The 17,427-nt window shown below is 43.2% G+C and overlaps 1 protein-coding gene across 3 annotated transcripts in view; it reads left to right on the top strand.

Annotated features, from left to right (window-relative positions):
• The first annotated feature begins 7,840 nt into the window (after positions 1 to 7,840).
• TAB3 (TGF-beta activated kinase 1/MAP3K7 binding protein 3) overlaps positions 7,841 to 17,427 on the top strand; it is a 44,790-nt gene continuing 35,203 nt past the window's right edge. For all 3 annotated transcript variants that reach the window (XM_019524898.1, XM_019524897.1, XM_019524896.1), the window contains exon 1: positions 7,841 to 8,053. In XM_019524898.1, the coding sequence (XP_019380443.1) occupies positions 7,952 to 8,053 (102 nt within the window). In that variant the 5' untranslated portion in view covers positions 7,841 to 7,951. The remainder of the gene's footprint in view (positions 8,054 to 17,427) is intronic.

Here is a 17,427-nt window from a genome sequence, read left to right as displayed (position 1 = left end):
GGGGGGTTATCAGAGAGAACTAGTATCTTTGCTGATGATCTACCCTAGAAAGAATGAGAAGGGGTTCAGTTCCCCTTCTAATATATTAAAGCATACCATCTTGACTTTATCTCATGAATGATATAGTAATTTCACTATAATTATGCTTCAAGAAAGGAATAAATGGTTGATTGAAAGAACTTTACCTTTGTTTCTTTCCCTCATTCAGTGTTTATAAATGATTTAATGTGCGAGTGTCACATTCAGCTGTCCCTGTGAGCAAAACGAGCACATGGAACCCCATGCCTGATCATTCTCCTCCTGTTCTCCCACTGTTCCCACATTTTTCTCCTTAAAATGAGAAAATCTGAGTTTTATTGTGTATTTCTGTAGCAAATGGAAAACACTGCTTCCTGTTGATCAAGAACACGTGGCACTAGCCAGGCTTATCTGAGCGAATCACATAAGCTGATAGGGAAATACAGATTGCCCGAGCGAGGGATTAACAATAGAGGGATGGGGGTGAGGAGGGGAACACAACTAGGTTACAAGAGATGCAATGTTAGTCAACTAAGCCTGGGGGTAGGGGGAAGGGGAGAGAGGGGGTTTGCGACGCTGAGAGAAAGGAGATAGATACACACAAACTCGTTACAATGGTCCGCAATGGTGAAGGAAGTGGTTCGGAGGAAGTGCCTCAGTCCATATAGAGTCTCATCGTGGGGGTCCTCTTCAGGTGGAGCAGGGTCGTCTGTGGTCGAAGAATCCTCTCAGAGTGAAGTAAAGGTCCGTCTGCTGCGGGGGCGGGGGGCAGTTTGGGCAGTCCCCTCCGGGTCTGGTCTGGCGGCGGCTTGTCTGGTGGGGTCGGAGTACTGGCGGTGGCCCGTGATGTGTTCCACGTAGATGTCACGGGACCAATGGATGGTGTCGGACACCATGAGGCAGTGCACCAACTTGGTGTAGCGGCGGGAGACGCAGCAGGCACGCAGGACGCTCTCGTTGCTGGGGCTCTGAGCGTTCCCATGATGAACGCATTGACCGTCACATCGTAGCTGTGGCCCCTCAAGGTGTCAGCCAGCGGGGTGTACTTCTCCTGCTTGTGAGCCCGGGTGTCGATGAAGGCTTGGCGCTGGTTCTCGAAAGGGATGGTGACGTCCACGATCACGACCTTCTTGGCCTCTTCGTTGGTGATGACTATGTTGGGTCGCATCTGGCTCTTGCAGCCCTGGGACGGTGCGGTTCACGGCGATGGCCCTCAACGGGCAATCCTGGACAGCGTTGTGGCGGAGCTGCCAGGCTCTGGCATGCAGCTTGCAGCTGCACAGCACGTGGGGGAGGGTCTCTGCCGCGTAGCCGCACAGTCTTTTCCTGGTGGCCAAAGCTCACGGCCCCGTTCAGAGGCAGGCAGATGAGGTGGGCACGGTGAAGGAAGCGCCAGTCCGTGAAGCGTGTGAAGCTCCCGCTGGGTATGAAATGGTTGCTAGCGTCCCACTTCGAGGTGACGTTGAAGACCTTGCCCTGGTCGGGTTTGGCCCTCAGCTCGCCGGCGTACTTGTTTCGGACGGCGTCCTTCAGGAACTTCTCCAGGAAGATCCTCATGCGGGGCGTCACGGTGATGTGGTTGGCGTGTGGGGCTGATTTGTCACTCACCTTTAAGTACAAAGTACAAAGATATCTTAGAGCCAAGACAAGCACTTTAATCCTATGATCACCTAACAGATTCCTATTCTCAGGTTACCTTGATGTTAACTTGAACGAATGCTCATCTGTTTTGGAAGCTTAAAAGCTTATTTTGTATTGTCCATTTCTCTTTTGAAAAATGTATTATTATTATCATTTGTTGTAATGGAATAAAAACAGGTATGGATTTATATTATAATTTGTACAATACTGCCAAGAGGTTTGAGGTAACATTGGGTAATTGTTTGAGTCGGTCAGCCAGGCTCATTTTCCCTGTGCACTTCACAAAGTATTTGTTGCTTATGCAAGAAGGAAAAGGGTTTAATTCCTAAGAACAGTCATCTATTCAAGTAGTATAATTAATGAATAAACTATTAAAGCTTTGGGTTTCTTTCCAAGCAAGTTGTAGAAGATTTCTCCAAGATTTATGTGAATGGCATTGAGGCCGACAGTGCGCGCATGTGTGTGCATGCATGCACAACTATGCACTAAAGGAATGGGGGAGAGGTACTTACCAACAATGTGTAAATACAGTTAGTAAGTTCCCCCCCCCCCATACTCTGTTGCTGCTGTAAATGATAACTCTTACTAAAATTATGAATAAAAAATGAATTATGAATAACTTGGGGAGGGCACTAGGTTGCAGTAGCAGAGCAATTAAAGTATCCAGCCTCTGGTATCATAGCACTAAGGCCTGGCTTCAGAATTGTGGTAAAGGCTACGTCCCTAATCAATACATGCATGTTAATGTAGGCTGTGGGATCAAAGGCAGTCAATGCAGGTGACACTAGACTTGTGTGAACCTTTAACCTTTTTGTAAACTGTTTCATGCCTTTGAATTTCTCTCTGAGCTATTCAACACTGTATTGGGAGGTAAATAATTAGCAATATTTTTATTATTATTATTACGGCAAAAGGGGTACCTGAGATGAGCAGTTTAGTGTCCCATCCAAAGTTAGGGGATTTTTGGCTACCTAGGATTAGGTATCAGGATTTATAGAACTGTAAGTGTGAAAAAAGTCTGCAACAGTTGTATAGTCCAATCTCTTGCACAGATGTAGGATTTGCTATTCCTAAACCATTCCTGGTAGAGTTGTATGAGGAAATACTTTGTGTCAGTTTTTCACCAGTCCCATGGGATGGCCCTGTCCGTTATGGGTCAGGGAGGCCCAGGTGAGGGAGATTCCTTGCCCTCCATTGGAGCTGACCTCATGAAGGAACACCTTGACAAGCTGGATACCTTCAAGTCAGCCGGCCCTGATGGGTTACACCCAAGGGTACTCAGGGAGCTGGCGAGCATCATAGCTCAGCCCCTGGCATGGATCTTCAAGAGCTCTTAGCACTCTGGTGAAGTGCCCGATGCTTGGAAGAGGGCCAATGTCATGCCTATCTTTAAGAAAGGGAGGAAAGTAGATCTGGCAAACTACAGGCCCATCAGCCTGACCTCTATCTTGGTGAAGGTCTTAGAAAAGATTATCAAAGAGGCCATCCTTAACAGACTAGCCGAAGGCAATATCCTGAGGGCTACCCAGCATGGGTTTGTTCCAGGTAGGTCTCACTTGACCAATCTCATTGCCTTTTATAACCAGGTGACTTATCACCTGGACAAAGAGGAAGAGATCGACGTTGTATATCTTGACTTTAAAAAAACCTTTGATCTGGTATCCCACGATCACCTCTTGACTAAACTGGCTAACTGCGGCCTCGACCTCACCACGATCCGCTGGCTGGGGAATCGGCTCTGCGGTAGGACCCAGAGAGGTGGTCGACGGGAGCCAGTCATCTTGGTGCGCTGTGACCAGTGGGGTCCCTCAAGGCTCTGTCCTAGGGCCTGTACGATTTAACATCTTAATCAGTGATGTGGGCGCTGGTGTCAGAAGCAGACTGGCCAAGTTTGGCGACAACACCAAACTCTGGGGTAAAGCATCCACACCTGAAGACAGGAGGGTGATCCAGGCAGATCTTGACAGGCTCAGGAAATGGGTGAACAAAAACCTGATGGTGTTCAACACGAAAAAATGCAAGGTTCTCCACCTTGGGTAAAAAAACCTGCAACATCCTTATAGGCTAGGTAGTGCTATGCTGGTTAGCACTACAGATGAAAGGGACTTGGGGGTCATGTTTATCTAAATCCATTGCTTCTCATCCTGCCCTTGGTGGCAAGGAAGAATAATATTTCTGCATCTCTCTTTGGCACCCTTTCGTGTACTTGAAAGCTCCCCCCACCACCACCTTATTCTCCTTTTCTCCAAGCAAACTTAACTAACTTCTTTGTTTTGGCTTAATATGGCTTGCCTTCTGACCCCTTAATCATTCTCATTGTTCACCTCTGGATCCCTTCCAGTTTTTCTGTTTCCTTTTTAATAAGCACTGCCCAAATCTGAATATAGTACTCCAGCTGACACGACTCATAACTAGTGCTGAGTAAAGTGGTGCTGTCACCTGCACTTCCTTGCATAATATATCCCATATTACATTTGTTATTTTTGCATCAGTATCACATTTCTGACTTAAGCTGGTTGTGGGATCAGCAGGGATCTTAGTTTCATAGTTTCTAGGGTCGGAAGGGACCTGAGCAGATCATCTAGTCCGACCCCCTGCCATGGCAGGAAACAGTACTGGGGTCAAATGACCCCAGCAAGGTGATTGTCTAGCCTTGTCTTAAAGACCCCCAAGGTAGGAGCCAGCACCACTTCTCTTGGAAGTTGGTTCCAGATCCTAGCCACCCTGACCGTGAAGTAGTGCCTCCTGATATTTAGCCTAAACCTACCCTCTGCCAGCTTGTGACTGTTATTCCTGGTCACTCCTGGCACTGCACGGGGGAATAGTGACTCCCCCAATGCCTGCTGATCCCCCCCTGACTAGTTTATAACAGGCCATTAGATCCCCCCTCAGCCTTTTCTTTTGGAGGCTGAACAGGTTCAGGTCCCATAGCCTCTCCTCATAGGGCCTGCCCTGCTGTCCCCTGGTTTTCTCTATTTAAAAATTGCAAGTTCTCTGATTAAAACCCCCAAAATTTGTAATTAAAATGAAACACCACTATATATAGAGGTATCAAGTGAATGCAATGTTTTATTGACATATTTGAAATTTTAAAGCAGTGTGGAAGCCTACCAGTGCCTCAATCACTGTAATAAAATAAATTCCAAGTACCTATAAATTTTGGTATTTGATTTTGAATTTTTTATCATGGAAAATCAGAGCTCCTACTGCCCCCTTTGCTCACCTCACTCCCAAGCCATTGCCCCCTGGGCCCTGCTGGTTACCCTCACTCCCCACCCACAGCTTCTGCCCCCCAACCCTGCTGGAGGGGGTCCCCAGCTGCCAGGACTAAAGGGCCAGGGCCCCAATCTGCAGCCCCCTGCCCTCCACAGCAGGACCCAAACTCCAGCCTCCATCCATTAGAGGCGGTGGCTGCTGTAGCAGAGCGGAGTGTGGAGACCAGCTCCCCCTTCCCCGTGGGCAGCACAGCTGCAGCAGAGCCCATGGTGGGGGGCAGGTGCAGGCTGCCTGCTGCGGACTCAGGCTCCCTACTGTGCTGCCCTCCCCTGGGTCCTCCGCAGCTCAGCAGGCAGGACGTGGTACTGCAGGCCAGAGCAGACCCAGGTGGGAAAGCTTGGTGCCGCCACTACAAGCCCTGCACCACCTTGGCAAGGCGCCCCCTGTCCACTTAGCATCTGCAGGGATGGTTGTGAGGAATTTTGCCCCTTGCTCCTGATGGAAGGGCTGGGGGTGCCTCACCAGAGTGGTGCGGGGCTTGCAGTGGCAAGGAGCTTCCCCACCTGGCTCTGATCTGCCCTGCCGCACCGGATCCTACCCACTGGATTGTGGAAGCCCTGGGAGGAGGGCAGCAGGGCGGGGAGCCCGAGTCCACAGCGGAGAGCCCGCACCTGTCCCCCACCACAGGCTCCGCTCCAGCTGTGCTGCCCAGCCATGCACTGCCTGGACTGGGCAGTAGCCCCAGCCCCAACCCTGCCCAATTCCCTCCGTCTTGATCAGGGCCCCAATCCTCCATCCTCCTGGCCCCTCCAGACTTGCCTGTGGGAGCTGCTCTCCAGGCTTCCTGGCGGCCATGTGCGTGTGTGAGCGTGTACGTGCACATGGCACCCCCTGCCTGACTGCCCTCCTCCTGCTCTCCCCAGGCCCTTGCAGGCTGGCACTCTGTCAGCCTGTAGAGAGCTCTTTGGAAAATTCCTAGATCCACATGCTTCTCTGCTAAAATGAAAAATCCTTGTGTGTTTCTGTTTTCCTGTGGGAAATGGAACCCCTCTCCCCCGGTGATCAGCTGTGGACCCCAGGTTCGTTTTGGTCATGTTGCTGTCAAGCCAGCTACCTCCATTCTGTATGTGTGCGTTTGGTTTTTCTTCCACTTTTGTAGGGCTTGTATTCATCATTGACTTTTTTTTGTCTAGAGCACATTTTGAATTCTGATCCTGTCCTTAAAATGTTTGCAATCTCCTAACTTGCTATCGTGTCAGAGCAGAAGTCAGGTTGTTTTAGTGTGATTTGTTCATAACAAATTCATGTTGACTAACAAAGATGACTTCATCCTCAAGATATTTACAAATTACATGTTTTATAATTTGCTCTACTTACTTCCCAAGTACTGAATTCAAGCTTTACTGGTCTGTAGTTCCCCAGGCCTTTCTTTTTCCCCTTTGTAAAAATGAGCACTATGCTAACCAGTTTTCCAGTCCTCTGTGATCTTGCCTGTTTTGTTTTAGTTTTTCTATGCAGCTGGTAGCAGTCCTTTTTTTATGAAGATTGAAGCAATATTAGCAGTTTTGCACCTTTGCATTAATAGCTCACCTTCACTTAGCAGCATACCTACTGTTTTCAGGATCTCTCTTCTAACACTTGTTATTTTTAAAGTCATTTTCCAATCGTAACTTGTATTTTTGTATTTGACATCCATAAATTTTGTTCCTACACATTTGTGCCGTTCCTTTGTATGCTTCTTACTGATCCTCCAGCGTCTGTCTTTTTTTTCTCCGCCCTCCCCCAGATCACTACGAAGCTTCTTGCATGGCCATATCAACTTGTGGTATTTATCTTTTTCCAGTGTTGGAATAGTTTGACATTGAGCCTCCCATTTTATGTCCTAAATCTCTTGCCAGACTCTGTTTTGGTTTTTTTTTATTTATCTACTCTTGGGACCTACTATTTCTCTGAGTTGATTAATATCTATTATTTTTAAGTCCAGTGTCCTTGTTCTCTTATTCTTATTTCCTTGCTTTAGAATCATGATCTGTTTGTCTTTTCTGGTCAGAGCCAGATCCAAGGTAGATAACCCCCAGAGTGGTTTCCTCAACCTTCTGAAACAGAAAGTTGTCCCTTACATATTACAAAATTGCAGGAAATTTTGTTTCTATATTTTCCTTTCAACAGGGAAGCTAAAATTATTATTATATAAATTTTATATATTTGTATATGCTTAAAATGCCCTGCTTATCTTCTCTGTTTTGCTAGTGTGTAAAAAAACAAAAAACGTTGTAACATCATTACTATTCTTTTCTGCCTTCATCTTCAGCTAGATACCCTCAGTATATTTGCTGTTCTCATTTAGTGTAGACCAGTGGTTCTCAACCTTTTTGGACTTGACGCACCCCTCCATAACTTTTGTGAATTGAACGACACCCAATTTCAAAAACTAATTTATATTATGCTGCTTACCTCCTTACACAGGGGCTGGGCAGAAGGGGTTGGAGGTTCTCCAGGTAGGGACAAATGTGAGCCTGGCTTATCTGCTTATCTGTATTCTCACACTTTGCTTATCTCCTCATGCATCATTGCACCCCTGGTATAGATGGCATAGACAGAAAAAGGTATGCCCTTCAGTGTTGATACTCCAATCATGATATTCGACCAAGTAATGTTAATTAAGTTGTCATGTCTCTTTACAGTAGATCTTCCTATATCTCCTTCCCCCTAGTATTTGTATGTAAGCTCTGAAGGTGCTTTGCAGACTGCCCTATTGCATTTCCCTCTGCGTAATTTACATCTTATTATGGTTTCCCATCACTTCTCAGTAATAAAGTCCTTTCTCTCAACTTTCATTTAGACCAGGCCCATCTCATTTTAATTATAGAAATTGGTAAATCATATATTAATGTTAGTTGGGGCAAGAGAAAAAGAGCTTTTCCTTTATCTTAGATGAACTGTACATTAAATATTAATGATGTGATTACTATTTTTTTTTGTATTGCAGAAAATGCCTGAAGCATCAGAAGATCATAATCACTGGAAGGCCTGTTGACTTCCATTTCTTGAGAATCCAGAACATCATCAGTCTGGCATGGCGCAGGGCAGTCAGCAACTCGATATGCAGGTACTCCAAGACCTCCGGCAACGTTTCCCTGAGATTCCAGAAGGAGTGGTATCTCAGTGCATGCTCCAGGTATGCTTCAACAGAAAAAAAAAAACAGTAAAATTTATTGCATCTACCCTTTATCCTTGTTGTATAAAAATCCCTCCATAATCAGCTACCTAGAGGTCACTTAAGCTTTGCTTCATCTCTTCTTTAAGTTTCTAAAGGATAAAAGGCTCTTGGGAAGCAAAACAGGCAGTTTTCTTTTTAATGTCTGTAAATGTCTACAAGAATTTAGTATTTCCTTTGGTAGATTTGAAAGAAACACCACTCAGCCCACCCATTTCTGAAACCAGAGCATGAATGACTTTATTTTTCACTACAGCAAACTTTTTAAGAGTGTTTAGGCTCTTACTAGTAAAATACTAAGCAAATTGTCGTAAAGTAGTAATCATATAAATGTAACTCTATTCTGAAAACTAACTAAAATGCCACAATAGGATTATACATGTGTTTTGTGAATCAAACCAGATTCAATCAACTATTAGATAAAAGTGCCGAAAAGCTCCACTGAAGCACACAAAACTCTACAAACATTGGGGAGCAAGGTCAGACTGATGCAGTTCCTCTTCCAGTAAAGCACTGGTTTTGTTTGTTGTTCCCCCCCTCTCCCCCCCAATCTGTCAGCATCCCTAGGTCATGTCCAGATGTGCAGGGGTGTGCGCTTGCAGTGGCAAAATAGTTTTTGCCTAGAGATGTGAAGGCCCAAGGGGGGGGAAAAAAACAGAAAAATTCCAGTTTTGTTCCAATGATGTTTTTGTTTTTTCCCAAAAAATTGAAAATTTTTGGAAAAATTAAAAAAACCTCTTATGAAATATTTTCTTTTAGAATGATGAATAACATGTTTAAGACGAGGTGTTCATATGTTGCTACCTCTTACTCCCCCAAAATGTTTTCTAATAACTATTTAATAGGAAGACTTTTATGTAAGACTATCTACAGTATCAGATCATTACAGTTTCTGTACTCCAAGGACAAGCAGTACAGTACAACTCTCAGATGCAAGAGCAAGGTGCATTTCTGCCCCCAGGGGGCACTACCATTTTCACAAGAGAAAGAAGAAGGATTCAGTGCCTTCCTTCCTTGTGGACTTCCTCTATTGTTGACTTTTGATCTAGAGGTTGGTAGATCTGCTCCTGTCCTCCTGACTAGGCCTCAAAGGACTGGGTATGGACACTGGCAGCAGCATCTATTCGTTCCTGTATAAATTAGAAACAAGAAACTTAATGTCCTGCTTGCTCAAGAGCCTCAGGAGAGGAGACAGAGCAAGTCTAAAGGTTTTGGAGTTGAACAGAGCCTGCCTCCTCCTGGCCCTGTGACCTTGAGAAGTACAGAAGCAACACAAAGGAGTGGAAACAAAGTATACTTCTTTATTGAAAGGTAAGAGTTTAAATTTCTCTGAATTCACTATATTAAACTATATTTTAGCTGCATTAGTATATTTTTCATAACCTATGTAATTCATAATTGAATTCCTACTAATCTGATATTCTGTGACAAATCGGCCAACCTTAGCAGTGAGGTGAAGCCTGCAGGGCAGGGAAGTTGTTCACAGTTAACTCTAAGGAGGCCTCTTCATCCATCCATCACTAAATTTGTACATGTTATAGCTTAGTGTTTATATATGCAAGCTAGCCACTAAATTACATTTTTCTTTTTTCTCCCTTGGCAAAATGGTGCAACCAACTTCTAGCATATGGAAGCATTTCCACACTGCAAGTTATTCTGAGAGGAAAAAAAATGTGACTTGCAAATACTGTCAAAAGAAATATGCATTTCCAAATGCTACAAAGATGACCAAACACATCCTTGTATGTTAGAAGTGTCCTATAGACATTAAAAAATCCTTCATGTTAAGTGAGGAGGAGTTGGATCATGATGATGAAAGTGCAAGTAGCACTTTCCAACATTGTCAATCTAGAAGTCCTCCTACTGCTGCTGCTTCTTCTATAACATCAGCATCACAAAGGGTTGTCCAATCAACATCCTCAAGTAACCAAATATTGCAACCAATGGTATACAAAAGACTCTCAATAGCTTCATTTGTATACAGGATGACACCTGAAGATCAGGAAAAAATTGACCAAGAACAACGCATTCTTCTGGGATGCCGTTGTCAATAACTGAAAATGCATACTGGCAGAAAGCTTTTAAATTACTAAGGCCATCATCCTGTTTCCCAGCAGACGTTCTTTGAGCAAGCCTCTTAGAGTCACAGTATGAATGTGTAATGCAGTCTGTGCGAGGAAAAATCAATGAAGCACGGTGTCTTGCAGTATTTATGGATGGATGGACAAATGTGTGGGGAGAAGGAATCATAAACTTTGTAATAACAGACCAGTTTGTTACAGAAGCATTGAAACAGGAGAGAACAGGCATATTGCAGAGTAAATCAGTAGTAAAATATGTGAAGTCCTACAGAAGATTGGGAGTGGTAAAGTATTTGCTTTGCTGACTGAAAATGCAAGTAACATGAAAGCAGCTTGAGAGATCATAATGGATAAATATTCACATATTACTACAATAGGATGTGCATCCCATGGGCTAAACTTGCTTCATAATGATATCATGAAGTTGGACACTCTGCAGAAGATCTATAGAAGAGCAAAAAAAGTTATAAAAGGTGTAAAAGCTACTCATTGTAGCTGCAGCCTTTAAGAAGAAGCGGGAAGAAAAGAATGCAAAGAATAAAATAGTAACACTCAAACTGTAGTAAAACTAGATGGGGTGGAGTAGTGATCTCATTTGAAAGTTTACTAAAAAACAAAGAAGCTCTTCAAGAAACAGTAATAATTGAGGATCATAAAGTACCCAGAAGTGTAAGGAACACTGTACTTGATGAGGATGTCTTCTGGGTTCAGCTGCAGAACTCTGTGAAGATTATAAAGCAAATTTCTTCACCAATCACTGCATCTGAATCAGACAGTGCACTTTTGTCAGGCATTCTTTATGAAATGGCCCAGATAAAATCAACTGTTTTTGAGAATGTAAGTGTATCTCCGTTTACAAGTGCAGAAGAAAGAAAAATTAAAGACTTCATTAACAGATGTGAAGAATTTGTTGCCAATCAATTCATACTGCTGCAAATCTCTTGGATCCAAGATTCAAAGGCAGAAATGTTAGTGATGATAACACTGCTACTGCGTCTGACTGGATTACAAAACAAGCAACACACTTAGGACTTGATGTTGGAAAGGTACTTTCAAGTGTTGCAGAATACAGAACATCTTCAGGTATTTGTTTCAGGAATGCAGTCTGGGACTAGTGCCAAGCATATTCTTCCTGCAACATGGTGGCAAGGCCTTTGCAGGACACAGCTTCTGACTCCTCTTGTTTCTCTCTTGCTACAGATTCCTACATCTTCTGCAGCATGTGAAAGAAACCAGTCTATGTTTGGAAATACTCACACCAAATCAAGAAATAAACTAACATGTGAAAGAGTAGAAAAGCTTTTCTCAATCCAGACAAACTTTCAGAAGTCCATGAAGATGCTAAAAATGAAGGATCAGAAGAAGCAGAAACTGCTGATAGTGATAGCTCAGAAAATGAGACTGATTAGACAAAGTTTTGTGTAGCAAAATTTGTATTCAATGAGTCTTCGGTTTTATTCCCCTTTTTCTCAGTTCTTTTTCTAAAAATGAGTACTTTCTGTACCTGCTTAACACTGTGGGGAAGACTTAAGTCCAGAATACATAATAACTTTTTTTTGTTTACTGTTATGTTGATGGTTTCTTCTATTTTCAACTTTAATTTTTGCCTGCTTCTCAAACTGGCAAAAATGAAGAGATGCTAGGTTCCTTAGAGTTCAGCAGCTTGTAGCTCCATTTGTAACACACATTAAAAATATTTTAAAGTAAATTCAATTAGTAAATTTGTAATTATTGTCTGCATAAAATATACTTTTAAATGTAATAAATACACCAAACATGATAATTCTATGAGCAAACCAAGTTATACTGAACACATTTTATGTTCCTAAAGTAGCAAAGTGAATTTAGATCTGTAAAGGCTGCTAAGAAAATAAGTATTTCATATATTTCAATTTTTCCCCAAATTTCCATTTTTTTCCAGGAAAAAATGGGGGGAAAAAACCTTTCTTTTCCCCCGTGGCTTCAAAATTTCCAGAAATTTTACATCTCTAATTTTGTCACAGTGCACACCTCTGTGCATGTACTTTTTGAGGGAGAAATTATTCTGCTTTGGACAAACTGCCCTTTCCCAGCTCCTGCTGGCTCTCGGCTTGCTGGAGGAGCAAGGACACAACTGCAGGAGTGGAGATGGTCAGGCTGGCAGCCAGAGCATCTCCCTGGAGGACCATGCCTCCAAGTTTGCTGTTGCATGTTTGCTCCCATAGTGTGTGCCACACTGTGTTTTTTCCTGGTGCTTTTTTTTTCCTACCAGGATTTTTTTTTTTGCTACCAAAATTTGAAGATAAATTTGCAGCTCAAGGCACATTTTAATGTTCCCAACATGTGGTTTGTGGCACCACCAACTGCACGCCCCTGCTTGTCTGGGCATAGACCTAGAGTCTAAACTGGCACACCTGGAATGGAAGGGTTGAATAAGGTTTTCAGTTTTTATAGTCACTTTTCTCAGTAAAACCCTTAAGCCAGTGGTTCGCCACCTTTCTGGATTCTGGAGGCACCCCTTTACAACTTCTGTGTGTTTAAAACACTAGTTTATTTATTATAGTGCTTATCTTCTTGAAGAGAGGAGCCAAGAAGGAGTGGTTGGCAGGGAAAAGCCTGCACTGCAGTGACTTGGGGGAGAAGGAGCTGCAAGGGAACAGCCTACATGTTTCTCATTGGAACCTGAGCTTATCTTGTCTCCTCTATCCCAACGCACCCTTCAAAGACTGTCATAGTATCTCAGGGTGCCACAGCACCCTTGTTGAAAATCACTACTTTAAACGCATCTTAAAATCTTATTTACATTTATTGTTCACCAAATGTGAGATGATCTTGTGAATGTGTGCGATAGGAGGGGAACAGCCCTCCAAAAGCAGCAACTGGGGAACTTCTGGGAAGGAGCCAATATCTAGGTCTAATAGGAATCTTTTTGTTGAAATTGCAGTGTTTTGTGGAAATGTCATTGAGATGAAATGTGTTAGAAAGGTTTCTAATGCTTCTGATGGAATTAAATGAGAAGGAGAGTGGCTGCCTAACCAAAATGGCCAGTAGCCTCGTGGTTAGAGCACTCACCTGGGGATTTTGACATCTGTAAGTGGCGGCACCTGAAATGGGATTTCCAGATCCCAGGTGAGAATGCCTTAACTACAAGCTTATTAGCTTCTTGAGGATGTAAGGTGTCTCTCCTGTTTCACTGTAAATCTCAAAAGGCCTGTTTTCTACTGAGGCACAATTTTGGAAAACTTGAATTTTTACACAATGGGAAATCTCATTCCTGTTCAGCTAAAAAATGCACCTGCCTGAGAATTGTAGGTAGTAGTGAGGAGAATTCAGTCTTGTCTACCTGGCAACTGAAATTAAAATAGCTAACTGTGACTTCACATTATTAGTTATTTCAGTATAACTGGAGATGTTTTTGGTGTAAATTTCTGTACACAGGCTTCAGTTAACGAATAGTGTGAATTTAAAAGTGATCTTAAAATGATTTACCTTCTTAGTGTGCAGACAAGAGCTGAGTGTCAGCTATGTTGATCAGGCTCTATAAAACTCGGTCTGGACATATGACATAATTACAATAGCTGTAATTTACATGTTTTGTGTACCGTGGTAAATTATACTGGGATCCCAAGCAGACAGATAGATCTGTCCAGAAGTAGCTGTTTGTGATAGACACTAGGTGTTCAGGGAAGCATCTAAATAGCCAGATAGGTCCACAGCAGATGCCTCCCCCAGGATGGAGACAGACAACCACCTACCCACTACACTACTGGTATAACTTACACCATTGTATTTCTACTAAAGAGTTTTCTAGGGATAACTTGCTTTTGAATTTGAAGCACTTAAACTGATTTATGGTTTTGGCATCTCTTTGCTTCTTGTTTGCATCGGTGTAAATGTGTAAGCCCATAGCCTGCTAATGAAAGATATGATGTTTTTCACATGCCTGCATCTTTTCTGGCAAGACTGTTTCTATTCGCTTGTTTTTTTTTCCCATTATCTTTTACTTCCTATTGTCTGTCTAGGAGTGCGTACCTGGGGAAAAGAATATCCAGTAGGGTAGATGTTTTTGATGGTGGGATAAGGAATGTGTATCAGATGTAAGTTTACCAGCACAGTCCCTCCCTTCAAGCAGAGAATCTGGTTCCCTGTAGAAATCTCACCCTTCTCCTGAGTTGCTCCTTTTATTTGTTACCAGGCCTGTCAGAAGGCTTTGGAATGCTTTTTGCTCCAAGCTCCACATTAGTCGAGGAGGTAACCGAGTAGAGGCCTTTAATTTAGCTCTAGAAGTGCTCCAGCAGCTTTGTTATTGTTATAATTTTGATATTAGCATACTCTTCCTGGATGGACGGACTAGTAAAGAATCCAGAAGCTGGTATGCACGCATGCATCCAGGAAGAGCAGATACCAACTGCAGATGCTTCCTCAGCCTGACAAAGGGTATTTATATCCGAAAGCTCGCAAAGAAGAATTTTTCCAACTATTTGAGTTGGTCTAATAAAAGATAGCAGATTTACCCAAAGAACCTCATCTGCATATGTCCTTAGACCAACACAGCTACAACCTACACTCCTGTCCTATTCCTTATGCAACATTATAATATGAACTGAAGGGCACCATGGATTCTTTACTAAGGCCCAGCCTAAAATGTTTTGCTGACAAAATATTAGTTCTAGAGCAGCTTCCAAGTGGAACCTCCAGATGCATATGGCTGTGTGTGTGCTTGAGCATGTTGGAGGTGATGATTGCTTTCTGGCAGCTGAGGCAAGTGTATATAAACCATGTATTTGTCCTGGTTACTTAACAGGTGAGCTGCTTGCCAGCAATTGGCTATCCTCTACTATGTCTGCAGCTCACTGCCATATTGTTACTCACTCTAACTTAAGGCTCTGGTTCCCAAACTTCCTGCTGTAATTCTTCAGCTCTTGTCACTTCTGGACAGCTCCCCATAGTTCAACTGTGAACAGAAGTAGATATTAAAAAAAAATTATAAAAATGGTGCATAGTCCGAGGTATCAGAGTCAATAAATGAGCAGAGCTGGAGAAGACAAAATAACAGAAGTAAAACTTTAGCTGAGAATATTCTAAATGTCCTTCTTCAGTCTCAGTATTAATGTCATCCACAACATAGTATCATAGTAAAACTCTCTGGACCAGTGGTGCCAAACCTTGTTGTCCAGCAGATTGGATGGGCAGGGTCCAGTTCAGTCCCTCCACAGGCTGGATGTTTCAATCGTATGCCCATGAAGATGGGGGCAGGGGGCCTGGCCTCAATCCAGCTGTGTAGGGGAAGAGGCTTCGCCTGGCCCCAATCCAGCCCGGGTGGGGGTGAGGGCAGGGGCATAGCCCAGCCCCAGCCTGGCTGGAAGGAAGGGGTTTGACCCAGCCCCATGATGACTAGGAGAAGCAGGCCACAGCCTAACCAGCTTCACAGGGAGAGAGGGTGTATCCTGGCCTCATGGGAGAAAGGGGATGAGGCCCAGCCTCAACCTGGCCAGGTGGAAGGAAGAGGGACTGTCCCATCCCTGTGATAGCAGGGAGAGAAGGGGGTGTGGGCTGGCCCCTAACCAGCTGCGAAGAGGGAAGGGGCATGGCCCGGCCTTGTGGGGAGAAAGGGACATGGCCTGGCTCCATTGGCTGTAGGGAGAGTAGGGGGTCTGGCTGAGCCCCAATCAGGCCCTGCTTGGGGAGTGGTGTGGCCCAGCTATGTGGAGCTTAGGATTTTGGCAGCAGGGAGGGATGAAAATATTAACTGCCACTGCTTCCCACTGCTAAATTTCCTGACCCATAGGCTGTATTCCAAAGCTCTGTGGACTGGGTTTGGCCCGCGGGCTGGAGGTTAAGCGCCCCTGGCCTAGGCTACTTGCAGATCGCCTGGTAAAGTGGAGTTAATTCTCATTTAGGAAGCTACTGAAATAGTATACATGTTTTTATACTAAAACAATGTGAGAAGGGTTTAATTTAATTAAATGTTTATGAATGCTAAAAGAATTGCTCTTTATCAAGTGAAAAAAATGCATTGCTCATTTTGGCATTAACTTTTTAATCTTTCAGTAAACTGTTGGTGGGAGGAGAGAACTTCATAAGTATAAATAAGTCCTTGTTCCTAATTATTGAATTGTTTTTTGCCTGTTAAGATATACTGTACTTCATAAGAAGTAACAGTCTTAAGATAAAGTATAATAAAAAGCCTTTGGGCAAAGGTGCTTCAAGCAGTTGTTAGTTCCAGTAAGGTTTAGACCAGGATTTAGATTCAAGGCTTTTGTTTAACTTGTCTTAAATAAAAAGTGCAACTCTATGTGAATTTTTTTTTTTCAGAATAGTTTATCATTACCTTTGACTAAGACCTCATAAAAAGACTTCAGCCACCAATAAAAGGTGGGAGTGGGAAAAGCCCCTTTTATTTGGATTTGATTAAGTTTAAAAAAATTAAGGCATATATACCAATCTAGGCATATAAATATAAATCATACCATTCTTGAAATTTGAAGGGGTTTAGATTCTTCACTTACATGAGAGTTGCGTAAACCTTTTTTTAACAGCTTTAAAGTGTATTTGTGTTTACAAAAGTATAAAATGAAGTGTCCGGATACAAGAAATGTCAAAAATGGATTTTAAGTCAAAACAATTTAAAGTTTTAATTTATGATTTTCATTTTGGCTATAATAGTATTTACTGGGTGTGTCTACATGTGCACTTTAATGCGCAGTAGTCTATTCTACTGCTCATTAAAGCGGCACATAAAAAAGTGCTAATACACTGATGCGCAGCAGAATAGGCTACTATGCATTAAGCGTCACATAAAAAGCGGGAAGTTATGCTACTTTGCATTACCATAGCCTAATGCACATTTATTTAGTACCTCATATTGCGCATTAGGAAAAGTTTATTAACGCACATGTAGACATGCGCAGCGGCTGAGTCTACACAAGACACTGTGCAGTAGTAATGAACTAGTGTACAGCAGCAATGAGCTACTGTGCAGTAGTAACAGGATGCAAGTACTAAATGACTGTGCAGTAACCGGAGTTACTACAGCAGTGTGCCTGAACAGCTTTTTGAGGACACTGACTGCGCAGTAGCTTATTATTACTGCATGGTAGCTCATTCACAGATTCATAGACATTAGGGCTGGAAGGGACCTCGGAAGATCGAGTCCAGCCCCCTGCTCCAGGGGCACGAAGTCAGCAGGGATCATAGGATCCCAGCAAGATAAACATCCAAATGTCTCTTGAAGGTGTTCAGAGTAGGTGCTTGAACCACCTCCAGCAGCAATCT

Source organism: Gavialis gangeticus, unplaced genomic scaffold (assembly GCF_001723915.1).
Source record: "Gavialis gangeticus isolate Ggan-Ray unplaced genomic scaffold, GavGan_comp1, whole genome shotgun sequence".
In the NCBI taxonomy this organism is placed as follows: Eukaryota; Metazoa; Chordata; order Crocodylia; family Gavialidae; genus Gavialis; species Gavialis gangeticus.
This window is presented reverse-complemented; position numbering and strand designations above follow the sequence as displayed.